The 21,661-nt window shown below is 45.2% G+C and overlaps 1 protein-coding gene across 19 annotated transcripts in view; it reads left to right on the forward strand.

The window, feature by feature from the left end:
- Positions 1–21,661, forward strand: part of cadpsa (Ca2+-dependent activator protein for secretion a) — an 86,313-nt gene that overhangs the window by 53,007 nt on the left and 11,645 nt on the right. For 7 of the 19 annotated variants that reach the window (XM_078092329.1, XM_078092332.1, XM_078092336.1 and 4 more), the window contains 10 exons: positions 2,110–2,266; positions 5,596–5,737; positions 6,204–6,338; positions 9,057–9,212; positions 9,508–9,655; positions 9,880–9,894; positions 10,576–10,650; positions 11,162–11,245; positions 11,772–11,804; positions 13,055–13,162. In XM_078092329.1, the coding sequence (XP_077948455.1) occupies positions 2,110–2,266; positions 5,596–5,737; positions 6,204–6,338; positions 9,057–9,212; positions 9,508–9,655; positions 9,880–9,894; positions 10,576–10,650; positions 11,162–11,245; positions 11,772–11,804; positions 13,055–13,162 (1,053 nt within the window). The remainder of the gene's footprint in view (positions 1–2,109; positions 2,267–5,595; positions 5,738–6,203; positions 6,339–9,056; positions 9,213–9,507; positions 9,656–9,879; positions 9,895–10,575; positions 10,651–11,161; positions 11,246–11,771; positions 11,805–13,054; positions 13,163–21,661) is intronic. The other 12 variants (XM_078092335.1, XM_078092338.1, XM_078092341.1 and 9 more) reach the window with 3 other exon arrangements.

Consider the following 21,661-nt stretch of genomic DNA (forward strand, 5'->3'; position numbering starts at 1 on the left):
ATTCTGTGCATGCACTTGATGATGCGCTGTAGTGGATCATTATTCTTTCCCTACTCAACAATGACCAGGAACCCCTTTTGGCTTGTGGTCACTGCTAATCAAGTGCTCTTTGCCAATGCTTTTTAGCTTCCAAGCTAGCAAAAGCCTTTGGTGATAGAGAACAGAAACAAGCACCCTTAACAATGATTTTTTTTTTTTTGAGCATTTGAAGTGCCGTTCTGAGAAAGCAAAGTGCAGAGTTGTGATTTTTTGCAATGTATTTTCTCGCGTACAACTCTGTGACTTGTTTTTGAGGAGAAGGTGTTGTGTCACCTTTCCTTCCCTTAAAGGAACCCATTTGTCTCCATTGGATCCTTCAGCACACGCAATGGAGGAAATGCGAGGCATGCTTTTGGGTGATCAGAGATGACATGATCTCTCAATGAAATGCACTGCTGCACAAATAACGTGAGCACATTGGTTTACCAATTCCAACCAGCGTTAGACTCACGCCAGAGTGCGTATTGGTATCAATTCCTTTTGTGTTTTGGTCAATTCAGAATGAAAACAACATTCAGAACTTAAGCATATCAGAATTCAATGTACTTGTATTAACTTTTTACTTGTGTGGCTCTAAAGCTGGTTATTGCTCATTTTATTTACAAGCCTTATTGTGTGCCTATCATGTACTTCAGCACTGTCAATTACGACATTCAACCTATGCACATGATCTACAGTTTAGTCAAAAGATGTATGTTCATAGTCCCATACATACAGCATTTTACTGTCGCCAGATAAGTGGTACCGTTGTCTGTAAGGACCGTTGTGTAGGGCGGAATTATCGTAGCAAATGGCTCCCTAAATAAACCCAAAACCAGGGCTTGTCTTCATCCACTATTATTTTTTTCTCCATCTCTGAAAGTCGTTGCTCACATTGTAGCTCGCCAGAGCCTCGAATTACTGGTTATCAATTCAAGTTACACATTATGGTTTCTGGCAATCTACGTCACTGCCACATGACATGTTCAGTGTGTAACTTTAACCAACCAGTTTGCGTTGATTGATTCTTTCCTCGAGTCTTTCTTTTGCACTTGTCCTGAAATATGGACTTAATCACAGCGTGGGGTTCACGTGGGACCTCCGTTGATCCATCCTCCCAACTTGCTTCCTGCTTCGAGGTTGACGCTCTTTATACAGTAGAACCTTATTCAAGATCACAGGAATTTGTTGGAGTCAAAAAAAGACTGAAAGGCCCTGAAGATTTGATAATCGCCCCCGAAGTTGGTGAAGTTCTTTTGAAATGCTTGGTGGGCTACATGTTTTTATTTGACCACTTATTTACCTAATGTAAAAGTGATGATTACATGATTGGCACTGGTGAGATGGACCTTTCTGCAAACCAGCACACACCTATAGCCAATGCTACAGGCTCCCATGGCAAGTGCATGCCCCCTCCCCTTCCACCACCACGAAACCCATGGGTACATTCACATTACAGCGTTGAAAGCTTGATGTGAATGAGCAAATTCCATGGTTCCTCAGGGGTCCATCTAAAGAGGCCTGGCCAGAGTGCGGGTGCATGGAGGAAAGTGAGTGTTTTTGATGTGCATGAGAGAGCGCAGTCCTAACAGTCACTCCATTGCGTCGCCTCAATGGGGGGATACGAGCGCGACGCAGCTCGCTAGCTCCTTTCTTCTGATTGACTGGCACAAGGAGCTGTGGGTGAGTGTTTAAGTAGCTCCCTGCCAAGCCTGTCAAGGAGCTGCTGCTGTGTCCTCAGTGGGCCAGCAGAAAAGTGTGGGATTTTCCGTGCCCAAGCGCTGTTTTTACTGCTTTGAGTCGCGAAGAAAACCTCCCCAGAGATCAGGCGGTGGCAACAACTTGATTTCGTACGGTAAAAGAAATGAGCGAGAGAGAGGCAATAACACTTGCAAAGGATCAGTGGAGTTACGGTACATTGTCGGCCGGCGTGGTAAATAAGATTAAAGTTAGCAGTGAAACGGTTTGCCCTCTAGGGAACACTCACACATCTTTGTCCAATTGTTCTTCTCTCTTTCAATCTCACCCTGTTGATTTCCCGCCACCGCGTGTCTCCCTTTGCTCTCTGTCTCTCCCTCTCCCCGTCTGCAGGCCTTTGCGTGGTGGTCAGACCTGATGGTGGAGCATGCCGAGACCTTCCTGTGCCTCTACTCGGCCGACATGGATGCAGCGCTTGAGGTTCAGCCACCGGACAGCTGGGACAGTTTCCCCCTCTTCCAGCTGCTCAATGACTTCCTGAGGATGGACTGTGAGTTCCAGGGCTAATAAAAAAACCTATTTGAACGTCAGCATGGGAACAGGAGTGACTGCCAGCTGTTTCAGTAGGTTCTGTACTGGTTTGATTAGCGACGGAGTGATTAGGCACTGCGGATGAAGCCTTAAATGGAAGAGAAAGTCAAATTATCCACTTGCCAATATGAATGATTAACATAAAATGATTCCATATCATAAACACATGCATTTGATAATTGAATGGCATTATGTACCATTTAAAACAGTAAAGAAGTTAAGTATCATTATTTGCAAACTTGATTTCGTTTTGGTTTCAGCACAACACAAAAAAAAAGGATTTACAGCTGCTGTTGCATCCTCCACATCCCTCAAATGTCTCTGAAATCCTTGTCTGCTTTGGGCCTGCAGCGCGTGTACGTCCTGAACTGTGTGTGTGTGTGTGTGTGTGTGTGTGTGTGTGTGTGTGTGAGCAGAGCCAGTGTCTGATTGAAGATAATAGTCAGGTCTTGTTGCTGGTTGCTGTAGGCCAGTCATCTCTCTAATGAACTGCATGCACTTGCCTGCGGGAACACTGCTGAGCTGTCCGTGGTCCTGTAAAGGAAACACTTCAGTGTTCACAATGCAGAGCCGATCTGAGGGGCGCTAATTGTCTCCAGGGAATGCTTCCCCTTTTCAGTGTGTCGCTCGGGCGTCAAGGAGAAGGCAGAGAGTGGTCCATTTATTTGCCAGGATGGACATTACTGCAAATATCTCGTTATGCTCACTTGTTAGTGTCATCAAATTGGCCACCTTCTCATTTGCTACATATTGTCAATTGTGTTGAAATGGCAATTGAAGTGCATTGCAGTGGACATAGCTACACAAGGCAGAGGTAACAGAGGCCAGGATAAACCACACTGTGACTCCTACATTGTCCTTATCTGCTACTAACGTAGTTAATTTATTCACATGGTTAACGCAACCAAACAACACTTCCCATCACATCATTTTGGGGAAATATTTAGCCCTATTTTATTTAAAGTAATACATTTTTTATGACAACTAACTTTCTAAAACAACCAGTTACTCCAATTATTAGCAAACATCACTTAATGAAGAGAAATACCGCTATTAGTACTATTGTCAGTTACAGATGAATCTATAACTGTAATCGGTGCTACCTATTCTGTGCTGTTAGCTTAGCCTCTGTGCTACGTTACCGGGTTAGCCTTTGTGCTACTTGGTTAGTCTTGGTTAGTTAGGTTAGCCGAAGTCAACTACCAAAAATTCATCAAAAGTACATTTTTTTATGAGCTTTTATGTGTAAGTGTAAGCGGTGGATGCCAGTGCTGCCTTCCACTACTGTACGTCACCCGTGGTTCCTCTTTTGGCGGAGGAGTGCGCACTTCCCTCGAACTTGCAGTTTTGATGCATAAAAATGGGAGTGATTGTGCAACACAGTAACGTCCAAGGGTCTCCAGTACCGACCTAAGGCCTAGCAGGGACCTCCCCGCCCGCTCAGTGTATCAAGCGGGGCACTTGAAGTAAAGAAAAGCGTAATATCATGGGGACATCTTTTCCACAGAAGGTCATCTGCGCTGTTGCCCCACGGCTGTGCACTTTGTAGCAGTAAATAGCCTTAGCAGTAGACAGGCGCCAAAGTCGGGCTGCCATCCCAGGAGCTAATGAGGTCTAAAGCAGTGGTAGCTGGGCCACGGCGAGCCCTGCGAACACACTCCTGGACACAACACATTCAAGTGGACAGCAGCCGCTGAAGTGGCTAATTGGGAGCGTGGTAATCAGGGAACACAGCAAACATTGCACCTACTGTGTATCATCGACCTTGACTTCAATGCCAACACACACAAACACAAACACATACATGCTCAGAGGGGGAGAGAAAAACAAAGAGAGAGAGAGGGGGAGAGGAAAAGCAGACACTGCATGGAGCCGTGAGGCATCACATTAGCACACACTGGCCTCCATTTTATCTCCTGTGGTCTTTGTCAGTGTTGCCTTTTTACCAGTTGGGAGCCGGCGGAGACTTGGGGAAATGTGTGTGACGGGTTGGATTTAGAAATACCCCGAGACTCCGTTCTTTTCTCTAGAAAGATTGAAACGGCCGCACCTGCTAACGAAGCGCCACAAACACTTCTCTGGCATCGTTTATCATCGGCACAGTTATTATTTGTCTCGCTGCCTTTCAAAATTATTTTGAGACACAACATGCACATTAAGGGTTTTACAACACATGAAGCGTGAGTGAAACATGAACTGTAATGCCAAGCCTATATGGATATCTCTACTAATCAGATCAGACATGTGTCTGTTCAGTAAAGTCTGACAGGATGAAGGTACTTGTAAATGTCAAGGTAGTTCAAAATGTAAACCGTCCTTTGGTGTTTCATTTCTACCTTTTTGCTTGGGGATGAGAACGGCACAAGAGTGGCTTAGCAGTAGCGCCGAGTGCGAAAAGTGTTCTGTGGCAGGTTCCTTTGTCAGATGCCGATGTCAGTTGGGTATTTTGCAACAAGCTGATTCCCTCTGAATATCGTTCCCATCATCCGAATGGCAGCTCGCAAGATCTGTAGGCACCTTCTGATAATATGATTTATTGACCCACCGAACACTTTCCGCACTCGCCGTCACTTTGGCTCAGTGGTCGTCCTTCAATCCGAGGGTCAGTGGTTCCATCCCTGTCCCCGGTAGTCTATGTGTCCTTGGGCAAGACACCTTATACCAAATAGCTTAGCCGTGCCTGTGGTGTGTGAAGGCAGTGGAACTTCCTGATGGACAGGTGTCACTGGGTATAGGAGTTCCTGTCATCAGTGTGTGGTCGGGTATGAAAGGGTGAATGATGCCATATAGTTTTAAACAGCTTTCAGTAAACAGAAGACAGTCCATTTACTGAGACGGCATAACTTGGTGACGTGTAATGGTGCAAAACAAGAATTTCAAGGGCCGAAAATAAATGAGAACGTGGCTTGAAGAGGAGTTGTTTTCGTGGTGCCACGTTCCTCTTTGCACATTTCTGTCTATATGGTTTCACACCATTCCACTCATCAACAGGTGGCAGTAACTGGCAAAGAAACTGTTAAATGTACGGAAGACAGAAGAAGAGAAGTGAAAATACAAAATAAATACCACATGTTTAAGAAGACAAATGTTTAATGTGGAAGGACATTAACTCAAATAATTGGTTGGATCACACGATACTTTCTATGTGTTGTCACTAAATAACGCTGAATGCTGACACGCTGATCCCCTTCTAAAAGAAGACTGTCAGGACACAAGTAATCATTGTCTGTGCCTGCGTTTGCTTTGTCACTTACGTGTCTGATTTCCTCCTCACGCGGCCTCCTTCAGATAACCTGTGCAACGGAAAGTTCCACAGACACCTGCAGGACTTGTACGCCCCTCTGGTGGTGCGATATGTGGACCTGATGGAGTCGTCCATCGCTCAGTCCATTCACAGAGGCTTCCAAAGGGAATCCTGGGAACCTGTCAAGTAAGGAGGCCTTTATGTACTTGACTCGTACTGATGACCCATAACCACGTTACTATCTTTACAATAATTCAGGACATTGAGTCATATTTTATACCAGAGATGGACGAGGATCTATATGTTTGAGTATATTTGTCATTAACAATGTCCGCCAGACAATCTTTCCCTTTTTCTGAAACAAGCTTTTGTAAGGCAACGCGCAGCTTTCCGTTCAGCAGTCATATTGCAATGGAAGCCTGAGAAGCTACTTGAGTTCTCTTCACGAGACATGGAGGACTGTTTTCAATGGAAGGGTCCGATGTGTGCTGAAGCCTGACTACTTGGAAAATTATCAAGGAATCACTTCCGATAGCATCAGTATCTTCATTCCATAAAGAAAAACTGGTTGTGTTTTTGTTCCCCAAATCCACTTTTATAACTTATTTGCATCAAGAATCTCTGTTTTCTGTTGTTCTGTTTCTGTCCACAGGAGTATAACAAGCAATCTGCCCAACGTCAATCTCCAAATGCCCAAAGTACCAAATCTAACAGTGCAAAGTGTTAACCTCCCACAAATGCCCAACTTCTCTGCACCCGACTGGATGACAGCTAATTCTGACTCAGAGTGTGTACCAGCCTTGTGCCGCCTGGGACATGCACACACGCTCTTGGCAAGAACGTGGCATCTGGCACTGAACACCAAATCAGTTTACATATCTTTTACATATCAAAAAGACAAAATCGGCTACTTTAAAAATAATTTGATTTGTAAGTGTTGACTGTCCGTCTGTGATTATTAATCTATATTCAAGTGCCGCGGCTGGTGAAGTGTTCCAGCACTGAGTGCACATCTGGGATTTACTGTGCAGGGACCTTGAAGTCACATTTTTGTGGAGAATCGCAGTCAAAAAGAGAAATAAAACACACATTCAGTGTAGCAGGTTATTTATAACTTTGGTTAAATCAACTAACCCGTCTGGAAGAGATTTAAAATGAAAATGTCATTGTTTTCTGTTGACAGGCGATAACGTCTTTCCCAAGCAAATACTGAGAATCAACAGCCCTTTTTGACCAATTATTTTTTTAAATGCTTTAACGTGCAATAAAATAATTGTTGTCGTTAGTTAATTAATTGCGTGAACGGATTAATAACACGTCCGCTTGCCCAGACACAGTTTCTTTGTATATATTCTAAATTAGTTTATCCTAATTTGTACACAAGATAGACACTTTTGCAGCTGTTTTAAAATAAGTTTGTTACATTTGTAATTTTGGTTTATGAATGCCAAAATGTAACAAATGAAATATAAATATTTAAGTAAAAGCTTTTCTAAAATATTTAAGGCACAAAAAAAAAACCTCACTAGAAAGTGATACAGTAGTAAAATGTTAAGTTTTTTTTACAGATTGTTTATATTCTATACTTTTTGAGATTGTGTATTTGCCACATCTTAAATAAATAAATACACATCGCACGTTACTTATTAGTTTGAAAAAATGTGTAACAGCTTCCAATTTCAATGAAGTTTTTTCTATTAATATGTATGTGATCCTGTGAGCGTTATCATTAAAAGCACACTGCATATCTCTGCCAACTTGACACATCATCTGTAGCACTTTGAAAACCGAACCGAAACGGGAAGCAGAGGTGTAAAGTAGCATCCTGCAGAGTGAGACGCTGTCACCACAGCACATCGATCCCCAGCCCCTCATCAGGAAATACAACAGCAGTCCTGAAGTTTCCATTGTTAAAAATAAATGATGAGATCTGCATTTCAGCCTTTAATTTTTAATTTAATCTTCAGTAACTTATTCACTTCCCCAAAAAAGCTACCAACAGAGAGACTGCGCTTGTCTATATGCCTCAAAGAGCCCGACCTGGCTGTCCGAGTTGGGGAGTGCATCCATAAACACGGATGTGCTTGCACAGCGGTGGCAGTCCGGTGTTTACATACTTACATACAGACTCGAGGCCACGTTCATGCCAAAGCTGCAGCATGGGGCGTGTAAATGGATGGAGGAGGACGGGAAAAAATGCAAAAAGCATTTGGACTGAGAATGAAGGTTATGGAGGCCACCTTCCTAAAAAAGGAGTGTTACCATAATGATCATAGAAAGACATTTGATGGGATTGTCATTATTTGTCTTACACTAAGATATTTGAGGAGTTTAAGGGGCTATATTCCAAATACAGTGCCTGACATTAACGAAGAGATGAGCTGTCATTTAGCGGCCAACGGTGCTGACAGCAGGAACTGTGCAATGACGCGCTCACAGCAACGCTCAAATGCACAACAAGGCACCGATGTCAATGCATTCTATGATCATTACTTTGGTAGCATGTTTCAACAAAGAAGTTTCCAGCAAAACATCCAGTATTTACACTTACAAAAAACAAGACCTCAGTGGCAGCTACTATGCTGGTTATGCATTTTTTTCAAATATTTCCATTCCTAATTTTCTCTCCCAGTTCCGTGATGTTGTAGAAGCCTGGTTTCCCGCTGCCTGCTGGGGCCGGTGGATGGCGAAGGAGGGGCCCTTTGTGTCTGAGTTCCCCCCACCCTGTGGTTCAGGACGAAGGCCACATCCACACAACTCTGTTCAGTCTCCGCCCACACAGGCGATTCAGCATAATCTGCGTCAACGCGGCGTGACTGTTTTCAAAATAGTCTGATTTCAGTACTCGGAAACCTCGTCCTGCTGTGGATGCTCAGTGCAAACGCAGCAAAACAAATGGGTTTTAAAACTAAAACGTAGTGGTGTGGATGTAGCTTACGTTGAGTTTAGTGCTGTTGAAGGAAGTGTTGGTCTTGTGAAGTTAAGCAGCCGTTTTTCCCGATGACATCCTCTACTTTACCCAAACGCGTGACCCCTTTTCCTCAGTTGGCATTAACAGACTTTGGTTCCCACCGACCAAGAAAAACCTGTGCTTCAAATGCAGAAAGGGTCTTGGAAAACAACACGGTTTTACAAAAAGTTGAAATGATTAAATTGGATATTACGTGCCGATAAAAGCTTCACACCAGTGTCCTTGACGCCTCTTTGCTTCACAAATAACGTGAGCAGGATTTCATCAACTCGGTGGGAACACTGAATGCATCCAGTGAGAAAGTTCCTTTCCTCTTTCATTTTTCTGTTGTCTACAGACTAAATACAAATTGCCAAATGTATGTAATTGTCATTTTTTTGCCTAAAAAAAACTCTGCTGCGTCTCTCCTTTACCAGTGATTTATCGACTCACACTCACAAAGTAGCATTTCAATCATTTGATTTAGAGCAAAAATCATTGTTTGCCCCCTTTTCATCTGTGAACGCTGAATTGTCCCCTGTGGGTCCCCTCCAGTAACGGCTCGGGGACGTCGGAGGATCTCTTCTGGAAGCTGGATGCTCTGCAGACCTTCATCAGAGATCTCCACTGGCCAGAGGAGGAGTTTAGCAAACACCTGGAGACCCGACTGAAGCTGATGTCCAGTGACATGATTGAATCATGTGTGAAACGGTAAGATACTGTCAGTATGTGCACGTGCCTGATAGCAACAAACAGTCATTCATGTATGTGTGGATTCGTGGTCAGTACTGGTACAGATACTGAGATCCAGCAGGCTTTTGTATCTTTAACAGAAGGTAGCGCTGCGTGACGCTGAGGTTCAGATGGAAAGAAAAGGATTCCATGGACACAAGTTGTAAATGCAATACCTTGTGGAATGAGTAATATTCTACCTCTCAGTGGCTTGTTAGAATACTGTGGTATTTCTTAAATCCTGAAGCCCTGTTTCTTCCTGTGCTTCTTTAAGGACACGGGCGGCGTTTGAGGCGAAGCTTCAGAAGAGCAGCCGGGCCACAGACTTCCGCGTGCCGCAGTCCATCTGCACCATGTTCAACGTCATGGTGGATGCCAGGGCCCAGACCGCCAAGCTGTGTGCCGTAGACCTGGGCCAGGAGGTATGTGCATGGAAATTCACCTTCCTGACTGTTTCAGGGGGAAATCATCATGTTTGGCTTAATGCATGTTTCTGTTTTGAATGGCCTTCCCAGATCGGAGTGCAACGTCTTTTTCAATTTTGATTTCTTTCTGTCTTTTTTTCAGTATCTCCTTAACTCAAATCATTTCATGTCACCTCTATCCATCTGCTTTTCTGCTTTCCCTTCTCTCTATCTTGTCAAAGTTTGTTTGCGACTGGGTAAGTGTGGCTAAGAATTCAATGGAAATATCACCCTCAAGTATCCAAATGTATTCTTCCTCCTCTTGGAATGTTTGGTTTTCATTAGCATATAGGTATTGAACATACATGTGGTAGAAGTGACTGGTAGACGTTGCGGTGAATGTATTGTTGTCCTCCGCGGTCCTGTTGGTGCTACAAGGCTAAACATCATGATTCCTGGCAGTAAGGAAGAAGTGATCCATGGCAGCAGGGGGAACCAGGAGGGTCTTTAACATGAAAAAATAAATGTAGAGATAATGTAAAATATGATATAAAAGTGATGAATTGTGTGCTTTGGTAAAATGTGTGTTTGTTTCTGCTGTAATCCTCTGATCCCCGCAGCATTCTGCTAGAAGCCTTCCATATCCGACCCAGGGGTTTGATTGGCATACTTGTCACTGCAAATGGGATTCCGTTGGGTTCATTACTTACTGCATTTATCCAGGGTGAAGCCCAAGAAGCCTTCTTCTATTCTGACATTTGTACTGAAATCTTCTCAAACAAGTTGGTCCTGCAGAGTCCCTGAAGTACCATCCAAAGTTCAAACAACGAACAATTCTCAGATTGAAGAATGTGGTTTCAGTAAATGAACACGATGAGTATAAAGTACCGGCCTGTGGTCGAGAAGAGTGACATGTTTCTGTTTCCCTCCCTCTCCAGAGACAATATCATTCCCAAATCAATGATCTAATTGAAGAGACGGTGAAGGAGATGATTACGCTCTTAGTGGCAAAGGTACAAACTTCATATCACAGTAGAAATTTGTACCGTGTATGTATAACAGGCGCAGCGTTTTTCTGTTACATTGTGTTGAGTATGTGACAAATAGAAACCTCGAACCTCTGGAAACCGACAACAAACAATGTCCACGAGGCGACTGCTTTAAGCGACCGCGACCCAAAGCAACCGAAAAGTGGCTCAAATGAAAACAAAGAGGCTGAACACATTCGTGAAGCTGTTCTTTGAGTTTTTTCTCAAACTTGTCATCTGACAAGAGAGGATGAAAGACTCTAAAAGTAGAGATTCACAGTTTTAGGCCGACGTGAAAAATGTGACTTACAGCCGTGTTGTAAGTGCAGCACGGTGGAATAAACACATTCAAATAGGCATCGGCTGAATTTTTCAGCACTAGTCACAAATGAAAGGAAGTGTGTGATACTGATACTAACGTTTTTACTTCCTGACTGAAGAGGTTTTATTGTAGTATTTACATATGTAGAGTAATTCTTCTTTTTCTCTTCCTCAGTTTGTGGTCATCCTAGAAAGTGTGTTAGCTAAGCTCTCCAGGTATGATGAGGGAACACTCTTCTCTTCATTCCTGTCTTTCACAGTAAGTAGCACACACACACTTCCAACACTTCTAAACATATTGCCTTTGACCAAATGGCCGTGAGTTAAAACAATACTATATTAGTACATGAGACTACTCTCATTCCCAAATGGTCCCATATGGACCCTCGCCATCACTTTTTAACACACCTGCTAACCATTGGTGTCCATTTCGGTGTGTTCTCGGCCGAGACAATTCAAATGGATTGATAGCTGTAACTTCAGTGATGAAATTCTGAATGAATAATGAAAAGGTTGTTACGGTTTGACCTTTTTTCAATTAATCCTGAGCACCAAATAGCTTAACACCTCAGTTGGTGTCCCGAGGAACTCCAAAAGGCCTGTTATTGAATTTGCGGGGTGCACTTTTGCAGCTGAAATCACCACATGAGTCACTGTTGCCACTTCGGCGGGTACTAATCCACAGGCTGTACATTCTCACCACGGCAGCCTTTGTCCTGACAAAAAAGTGCCCCAGCTGGAGACTTGACTGTTGTTTCACCCACCTCTCTCTCCTTTATGTCAAGGTGAAAGCTGCCTCCAAGTATGTGGATGTACCTGTAAGTGAGAGTCATTTCTCCGTCTGTCTCTTCATGTGTGCAAACCAAAGTCTAAATATATCCCTCCCTCACTACAATATGCATTCATCTTTTGTTTTGGAGATGTTACCATTGCCTCCATCAAATGTGTGGTTATCGTTCAAACACTTGGTTGTTTGGGGAAGACGCCGGCTCACGTTCCCCAGTGCTGCGTGTGTTTGTTTCTCTCGCATGTACAAATATTTGACCATGCTTTCACATGTCGAACCCTAATCCAGATGGCATCGCTCGTCATATTTCCACATCAAATGTCCCCCTGTTTTCCCAAATGTCCATTCATTTGCATGTGGCCAGACACTGACAGGCAGCCGTGCCTCGCTCCCATGCAGCACGCATTGTGAGTCCATGTGCTACAACACATGCCCGTTCTGCTGTCAGTGCGGCGGCGTTTGCGTGTGTCTGTGTATGCGTGGCTGTACGCATCAGATCTGTATTAGTTGCCAACACTTGGGCTGCAGTAACACGCCAAATTTTAAATTAATGCCTTGTCAGTGAATGTGGCGGGGCACTGTGTTCGCTGGCAGGGGTCGCCGCTTCCAGCCCGGCACGCTAATTGTGTTGTTAATGTACAAAATGAGAGTTTGGATGGTAGAAAAGACACTCATTTACACATTAGAAGTGTCACTGCAGATGTGTTAACTAAGTTCAGTTACCGTGAGCACGTGAGTTCTTTGTGACTTAGACGAGCGACGGGATTTGGAGAAAAAAGGACCAAACAGTTTACAAAGTGCGTCATCTCCTCTTTAAAATGATAATACATGTTGAGAAAGAGAAAGGGGAACAACACATCGTCCTTAGTGAATATTGTAATCTGCTCTCGCCACTCAAACCCAACTAAGCATGTCCAGGGCCCGTGTTGGTTACCTCAAATTCTACATCATTATTCAGCTTGACTTATTTCACTCATCACAGTACAGTTAAAGGTGCTCAATGTTAATTCCATCCACTAACACAAAAAGGATTTGACGGATCGGCCACAGCATTTTCAAGCTAAATCCTTAGAAGCTAATTATTTAATTATTATTATTTATAAATATATTAGTACATGTTTAACGCAGCGAACCTGACGGTTTATAGATGAGACCTGTTATCCAGTTCTTTTTAAAGTAAGCCCCCATGAATAAAGTTGAGTTAATAGTAATTTCAGTTTATCGTGGTCGAGTAACATTTGGACATCAGTTGGATGAGCGTCTCTCTTTTGTCCTTTGCAGAAACCAGGGATGGACGTCGCCGACGGTTACGTGACATTTGTCCGTCACTCACAGGACATGCTGAGGGAGAAGGTCAACGAGGAGGTGTACATCGAGAGATTGTTCGACGTAAGTAAGCCGCGGGCGCCTCCTGCTCCATCAGAGGCCGATTTAGTGACAACGCGGTTTCATTTTTTTACGCCACCTGTGATCATCGGCAAGAGGAGATTAAAACAAATCCCAGCGAGAGAGGAACCAAAATCAAACCATCACACTGATTTCATCTTCAATGTTCATGTGAGCTTTGATCAGGGTGCAACTCTGCCGCAGTTTGTACCTTTGTCCTTTTCAGACAGCTTCGAAAGGAAGATATTAGTCCGGGATGTGAGAATTTCTTTGATAATATTGGTGAAACCCATTAAATTGTGACGGTACTAATGGCAATATTAAACATTTAACATCATTTTGAGGGGCTAGATTATATTCACCAATGGCAATGTTTGAATTTTTGATAATACTTTCTGGTTTATTTGGTATCTTATATCTCTGGTACAATATACGAATTAATTGTGTTTGTAATGTCGGATCAAAAGGTCCGGAGAGGTTAGAAATGCTAATTGTGCTCGCGGGCAGGTAACGCTGGCGCTCCCTGTCCGCCTTCCGGCCAACACCTCACGCTCAGACCCGTGTCTTTTTGGGGTCTTTGTGAGTCACTTTGTGAAGCCGTTCTTACGCATCAGTGTCCCGACAAACTTTAATCAACTCAAGCTGTAATCAACTTGCACAACAGTCCCCCCCCCCGGACGCTGTTTGTCTCCACCCGCGAGCTGAGTAACACCAAAACAATTAGTAAATCCCTAAGCCTGGCCGCTGAGCCTCCTCCCGGGTCAAACGGGAGGATTTCTCCTGGAAATGGGCTAAAGCGATCCCTGCCGCTGGACCAATTGCGTTTCCGCTTCTCCTTTCAAAGTCCCGCGCATTCCCGTCCCTCGCCGCTCACCCCTTTGTCCCGCGGCGCTGGTGTGCGGTTTGTGTTGGTCTCGAGGAGGGATTATCCCGAGTGGTGCTCTCTCTTTCTGAGTCAGCAAACAACCCATAATCAATTGAAAAAGGGGCACAAAAGATCACTTTGTAAGACGGCTCAGCAGCAAGCGGACTCACGAAGACGTCGCCCCCCCCCCCCCCCCCCCCCGCCTTAAAATGAAGGTTATTCAATCCTTTCGGTCATAAGTGCCACACCGCAGACAGACACATTGTGCGGACTGAAGGAGTAAGGGCGAGCAGCTGGAATGTGTTGATGGAGAAAACGTAGCAGGAAGCTCATTAGGATGCATCCTGAGTGTGTGTAGAACACGAGGGGTTCTGCCAAGGTTTACACTGATCCACTGCACATTAGCTTCTATTGGGCTTCCAGCCAGAAGGCCACAGCAGTTCCTGCAACAATTCGCAGTAAAGTGCTCAGCGGGGTTGTTTATTCAAGGTGCCAGATAGCTGAAGGAACCTAAGTTGGGTCGGGAGAGGAGATGTACAGTGTTGGGGTGGGCCGTCTGACCCCATCAGCTAAATGCCCTGCTGGGGGGACACCACACTGTCCAGTAAGGAGACGGTCTCACAGTAATCTGGAATTACTGCGCAGACAATCATCTGGAATCTCAAAGTTGTTTTTGTTTTTTCCAATTCTCAGGCAAAGTCCAAAAAGTCACGTCTGTACTTGATCCTGTTACGAACATGTGCCTTCATCACGTCATGTTGGATTTTGGGGGATTTTATTTATCCAGGAATCAGACAGAAGATTCCTTTCAAGCATTAATCAAAACACAATTGGTAGAATATCTTATTTTGCGTCTGGGAACACAACCTCACATTAGTCACTCGGTCAGTCCCGTGGAGGAAAAACACGTTTTGGAGAGAAAGCCGAAGTGCCAAACATTTGTTTTATAAATGTCCATCATACTTTACACTTTTTAATTTAACAATGAAGGATTTTTAGCAGCTCACTTCAACTGTGGATTTGAATTAGAATTGAGTGAATGTGAAATGTGACCATGGACGTGATGCCCATAAGACCCGTGTAGACTTTAATGATCCTTTAAATCGGCCATCTTTAATGTGGGGACCGCCGTGTCCATCTCTGTGTTTGTCCTCCGGTCCTTCATCACCTCCCAACCTGTCAGTGCTGCGCTGCGCTGTGCGTGCTGGTGGAGTCTCTGCAGATGAGCGGCGTCTCCGTGCGCGGCGCTGTGCTGAACGGAGGCCTCGAGGTGTAACCCGTCTCCCGTCCTCCTCCTCCTCCTCCTCCGGCGGTGCTGACAGGGCGCGACAGAGACGTGTCCGGTGCTGGATCGTTGCCGCGTATCCGCGCTTCCTCCACGAGGGCGCTTCTGCTGGCGTTTGTCTCACCCCGGCTTGTCTCCTTTGTCATAGCGTGTCAGGTCTCCCCGCGGCGTCCCCGAGGAGCACCGAAGGTGTCTCTGGCTGCTCTCTGCAGCCCTGTTGTGCTTTTATTGCCACTCCACCCTTTTTTTTCATCTACTACTCTCTCTTTCTAGGCGGGTTTTATATTCTGACGGATGCAACGTTGGTGTTTGACTTGAATGTAAGCGTATTATGCACATTTGGCACTGTGGTGATGCTGAAGACGCAAACTGCAGGATTTCAGCATTGCACCTTTTGTTGAAAAAGAAACTTAGCTGTGTTTCTAATTTGGTTTTGAAATGTATGGAAGTGAAAAGTTCAATACTTTCCTCCGGGATGAAGTAAGTAATATTTAGTGGTGGATTAATAAACAGCTTAATGCAGTAAGTGATGTCCGGTTCGTCCTAAAACACGGATTGTAAACAATAATAATTTGCCCATTTTTTGTCGAAAAGTTCAAATGTTGGCAGATGAAAACGTTTACGACTGTATATGCTGGATTAGTTTATAGCAGCAAACTGTCCAGACTGTAGAGGGAGACACTCCTGACAACTCTATAGAGAAGCATTCAAAGCAAACGCTCGTACAGGCCAACAGAGCAGAGACCCCAGTGTGTGTGTGTGTGTGGGGGGGGGCAAAGAGGGGGTGTTGGGCTCCGGGTTTGTTGTCCTCCAGAAATAAGGTCAGGATGGACTCCCCCTAATCTTTGCTTTGTCCCCCTCCCCTCCCTTTCCTTGGCGGGCCGCTGACTTCATTTATTCATCAGTCCTGTCCGTCTCCGCTGGGGAGGATTACGAAAATGAGGCGACTCGTTACATGAAATATTGCGGCTTATTGGTTATGCTAATGTGCTTTCTTAAAATCAAGCTTAACCACGAGTTTGTAAACGCGTATTGGAAAAGTTGGCAGTGTTGTAGTTAACAAATCGATAATAAGCAACGGAATTTGTCCTGATTTGTATTCTTTCAAAAAACAAAAAAAAGTGCAAAAATAAACAGACAAAAAGATGGGAAAGTAACTTCCAGTCACAAGAGGGACATTATATGATGTTTTGGTGACCCGCAGGACAAGATCCTTCTATGCCGGGTGACGAGATTAAAGTCTTAACATCTCTCAGCGGGCCGTAATGCAGAATGAAAGAATCCAGGAGACCGTTGACTGTAAAAGAGATTACATTTCAAATCACACCAACAAATCAAGTCCTTTAAGCGTTTCATTTCACACATCCCTCTCAGATGTGAGGATGGACGGCAGTATGTGTCCAGAGTGGAATAGAATAAGAAGCCGTCTTCCCAGGTAGGGGACGGAGCAGGATTAGTGGAGACCTCAAAGTGATTTAGGTCTTTCACGTGTTTGTGGGTTGTCATTTTAATTGGAGTCAAGACATTTATCTTGAGATACCTTCTAATATCTGTGGCAGTAAGCAGATTATTTCACTACGGCCTCATAACTTCTAAATATGTGTCAGGCTGGTCCATATGTGGTCCAATGCTGATGATCTTGAACAAACAACAAAATCTCAAGAAATCATTCCTAAATTGAGATTAACGAGTGTTAATCCCCATCATCTCACACAGATTGGCAGGTATGGGGGAGGGGCTTGTCAACGCAGGACATTTTGAACTGATGTTTAACCTACATGTGGACGCGGGTCGTCCCATTTGTTGTTTTTGCTTTTTCATGAGCAGAGTGTTACTTTTTGGTGTTTTAAATGAGATTTACTTCATGCTATTTTACTGACCAGCATCCAATCATGGATTTTTTTTAATATTAGATCTGCTGCTGTTTTTGAAAATTGCTGTGCAGGCAGGTGTCTGCGGCATCAGGATTAAATTGCCGTGGACGGAGAGGTTGGCCAAGTGGCTTTGATTTTCTTACCTGATGCTGCCTCAGAATTTGACCTTTTTTCGAACGGATACATTTGAAAACATTCGCACGCACACTTAAGCTGGACGTGTGCGTGCCTCATCCGAGGAGAGCGTCCACTGGGCCAAAGTCACAGTACACCGGCAGATGTGGCCTCTGCAGGGTGTTTATTTGGCTCCGCAGGCCGGGGTCGAAAAGGGAGGATGTTGGTTACCCACATGGAGTGTAAAGCCACCACACTTTTTCTTGTTAGCTCCAACATATTCCCTGACGCAAAGTTTCCCCTCATCGGGAATCATAAAGCATGAACAATGATGGCCGTGTAGAGGTCTTCGGCAGGTTGGACTTCTTCAGCTGCCTCAGGGAGAACAGCCTCTGCTGAGGCTTCTTGGTGATGGAGCCGTTCATGATTATAAACCTACTTAGTTAGATTAAGCAATCATTTTTTAATGAAAATGATAATAACTTTCTGTTGGAATGGAAGTGCTGTTACTGACTAATCCATTTTAACTCCTGGTTTCACGTGGGGAACAGCACTCTGTAAAGATCCCTCTTTCAGAGGCCTCCCAACTAGCCCCCCCCCTTCTCCAGCGAGCCTCAAAGCTGGAGTTCAGGAGGAGCAAAGTGCTTTCCATTCAGGTTGTACAGCGAAACACTTTAATGTTGGTTGCAATATCGCAGCGTCCGTCTTCTTGCGGGTGCAGCAGGAGTAGGAGTTACCGCAGCAGTTACCTCACATGTCGTAGCTCCGTGAGAGCTTTTGAAAGCTTTGTCTGCATAAAATCTATGTCGGCTTTGAGCTCCAGCGTGCAGCGTTGTACTGTGGGGGTTACGGAGCTCCAGCAAATTAGGGAATAAACACAGCTACTGATAATTCTTCACAGTCCAAAGACCACCTGTTATTTTGTTACATACAAGCTTTTATTTTGAAACTGCAGTTTCTACGTTGCAGAAACTTAACACATAAACAGCAGTTCTACTTTTCCACGCCGAGTCCTTTGCTCTCCTAGGAAGATGAACTGGGGTGGATGGAAGACAATGGAGGTAAAGGACAACGGGAGTTTGATCACTTTGTCGCGTTGTGTCTTCATGCTGTCCGCACATCACTGAGATTGTCGACGTCAGACGGACCACCACGGGATGCGCTGTGCGGAATCGGATCCTAATGGTACAAATGAAGGAAGCGGACACGGTCGTCCTGTTTGTTGTTACATCGTCTAAGATGCTTCAGGACTTGCTTGTGTTTTCGCTCAGTCTCGACCGGTTTTGATACGTTTCAGAGCGTCGCCATCTGTTGGCCTTTAACGTTTCTTGAAAACGACCTGCAGTTTGACATTTGGAAGATGTGTGTGCGTACACGCAATGGGGAGAAATTAATTTCGTCCCCCTGCACCCCCCCCCCCCTCCCGCGTGGTTTAGTTGTTGAAAGGATGGCTGAAGAGGCCTGGATTAAGACAGATGTGCTTAAATGATACTGGAGGGGGGACTTAGCACGGCACAGCCGGGGGATCATTGATTAAAAAAAGCCACGTCTTTAGCCTGAGCCAAATCCAGCCCTGCACTGATACACCAAACCCTACCGGGCGACCAGCATCTACCAGGTTGGGAGGAGTGATGCTGCCGACTCTTGGAGCCACTTCCCTGTCCCCCCACCTCCCCCCCCCCCCAGGGCTCCTCCCAGATACTGGGATTACGCAGGTCAATTATACACTTAATCTGCCTTTGCCCGGAGGGGATTAGGAGCGTCGCTCATTGATTGATTTGAGGTATTTCCGTTGACCTTGGGTAGTTATCAGATTCACACGCGTGGTAAAATTGCACTTCTGTGTGACGAAAGTTAAAGCGCTTTTTAATTGCTGCTGCTCATCCGTCCTCGCTGCCTTCACCAACTGCTGGTGGCTGTGATGGAGCGGGGGGCAGGGGGCAGGGGTCACGTTGAGCCGCAGATTGGGGGATTGCGGATAGTTGTTGCCGTTGTAATTTGGATACGGCGGGCGGGTTTATGGATATCTGCGTGGATCTGTGTGTGTGTGTGTGTGTGTGTGGGGGGGGGCTGTTGCAAAGGCAGCAGACTACCGGGTTACGGAGCTGCCGTCATACCACTTGGCTGTCCGGAGCGATTCAACAGTCGTGAACCGCCGACCCCCACGGCCACGCCAAGTGAGCAATTTAATCGACACTGAGCTCGAGTAACACGCAGACCCTCCGGTGGCCGGTGGGATGTCTCGCTCCGCTCAAATGACTCAGAAACTACGATTAAAACATTTCAGAAATAACATGGAGTCATAATGGAGGTAATAAAATAAACCGCAAAGTCAAATTATCTGCTGAAAAGATTGAAACAGTTCATTGTTATTTCAATGCTCTGTGATGCGTCTCTGTTATGAAATTACTGAAACTACTAAATTGTACAAGACAACTTTCTAAAATGACGTTTAATCAAATCCAGGAACAATTCCAGGTATAATTTTACATCCCAATCTGATCGTCTTTATCTCAACCAACATTACAGTAGCAGTTTATCGAGGAGATGTCCTTTACTTTTTATCTATAACATATACAAATATAAAAAACATACTTTGGTGTCCTCTGGTCAGTTACTCTGTTTAGGTCAAAGCGAAAACATCAGTGAAAAGATGACACAGGTATTAGGTAGGAAAATGAAGGCGGGACTGATGAGAAAGGCCGGCTGAGCAGCGTGGTAGATTGACAGTGTGACCGTTCAAAACGCGCTCTGAAAAAGGTCTCACTTCCGTTTAATGAAGTCTGTAAGCAGCTTAGAGTCCTCAACAATTACTGAGCGAGAGCATTTTGTTTCCCCGCTCCGTTTCTCTTAGGTCTAAATCCTCTGAGCATTCCCAGCCCCGAGAGGAGGGAAATGCTAGTTTAATAGAGACCCCTCCTTTGTCCGGTCCCTCGCGTTTATTGATTGGGGCCGGCGGGGTGAATTGATCGAGGACACGCATGTCATCTCTCAGGTCTCTATCACCCCTTTTACAGCCCCCTCCCCTCCCTCCTTTGCTCGGCCTTGTTAAAAAGGGAGGTATGGTGGCATTTGTTTGATTAACTCGTCCGACAAAAGTGACAGCTGCTCACGGGCGTATGTGGACGAGTGGCCCAGCGCCGCTCCCTCTTTGTACATCTGTCAGAGCCGGAGCAGGGCGAGCGGGGTGAAAAGAGACAAATTGGACCCAAAAAGAAGGCCATTCACCTTCCCCAGACCCCCCTCTGCCGCTCCACCCCTCTCTCCTATTCAGGTGCTCGGCGGGACCCTCAAGTGCTTGCTGGCTTATTCCATTTTCACTCCCCCTATAGAGTTCCCTGAGCCCACAAGTGTTTTAGCCCCCTTTTCCCTTCCCTCAATCCACGCCTAAGCGGCTCTTTGTGAGTAGAATGGCTCACTTTTCTCAGGGCCCGAAGCCGGCGGCTTTTTTCTTTTTTCATTGTCCACCGCAGAGCTTTTCTGTTGCTCATTGTATGTTTACTCAATGACTGGTCGCTGACCGCAATACCAACTGTTTGGTTCCTCAAAACATGTCCCCCCCCCCTCCCCCCAACTCCCTACACCCACCGCCCCCAATGTACACCCATCCCTTCTCCAGACCACCATATTCTCATGAAGTTGCTCCTTATTTCCTCTCTCTTGTCCACTGAACCGACACTTGCAGCTGGAAGGAGGCGGCGGTTTTATTAGAGACCCAGATTGTCGGCTTGAAAGGAAAAGCCGGACCTGAGAAAAACATTTACCTTTCTCCTGTGTTACTGACCGCCACGCTGTTCCTCAGCACTCCTTTCCTCGCCATCTGCCCGGTTGAAATGCCCACTAAGCCCATTTCGTTTGCCCCGCCAGCTGTGCTCGGGCCGCGCGGTCAATGGTCAGCTGAAGTTTGGCTTTTGTGCCGCCGGGACAATCAAACAGTTTGAGACCCGTGAGCTTGTTGAGCCCAAAATTTACTTTAGTTTGAATTTAGTCCTCCCGGCGCTTCCTCCACCTCCAGCGTACCCACTTCCTCAAGTGAGAAAAGGGGGACAAAAAGAGGGGAGAGGAGAGAAAAGAGAGATGACAAAATGTAGAACTACATGCTCGGCCCCATTGAGCCTCGTTGAAAAGCCTTTTTCTCGCTGTGCACACTGAGGAAAATACATTTGATGATGTTACTTCACACTTTTCAGACATCAGTTTCTTTTTTAGTTTGGCCCCCACACACCGATGACCAAACAATAGGACAAAGAGAGTCTGTTTTTATTAGAAAAAGCGCATGCTTTCTTTTTGTGGTAACATACAATCCCAGCACAGATAGTCAAATTTGATCTGTGTCAATCTTTAGATTAAAGGACAACCCCCCC

The sequence above is a fragment of the Gasterosteus aculeatus genome, chromosome 17 (assembly GCF_964276395.1).
Source record: "Gasterosteus aculeatus chromosome 17, fGasAcu3.hap1.1, whole genome shotgun sequence".
NCBI classification, from domain to species: domain Eukaryota; kingdom Metazoa; phylum Chordata; class Actinopteri; order Perciformes; family Gasterosteidae; genus Gasterosteus; species Gasterosteus aculeatus.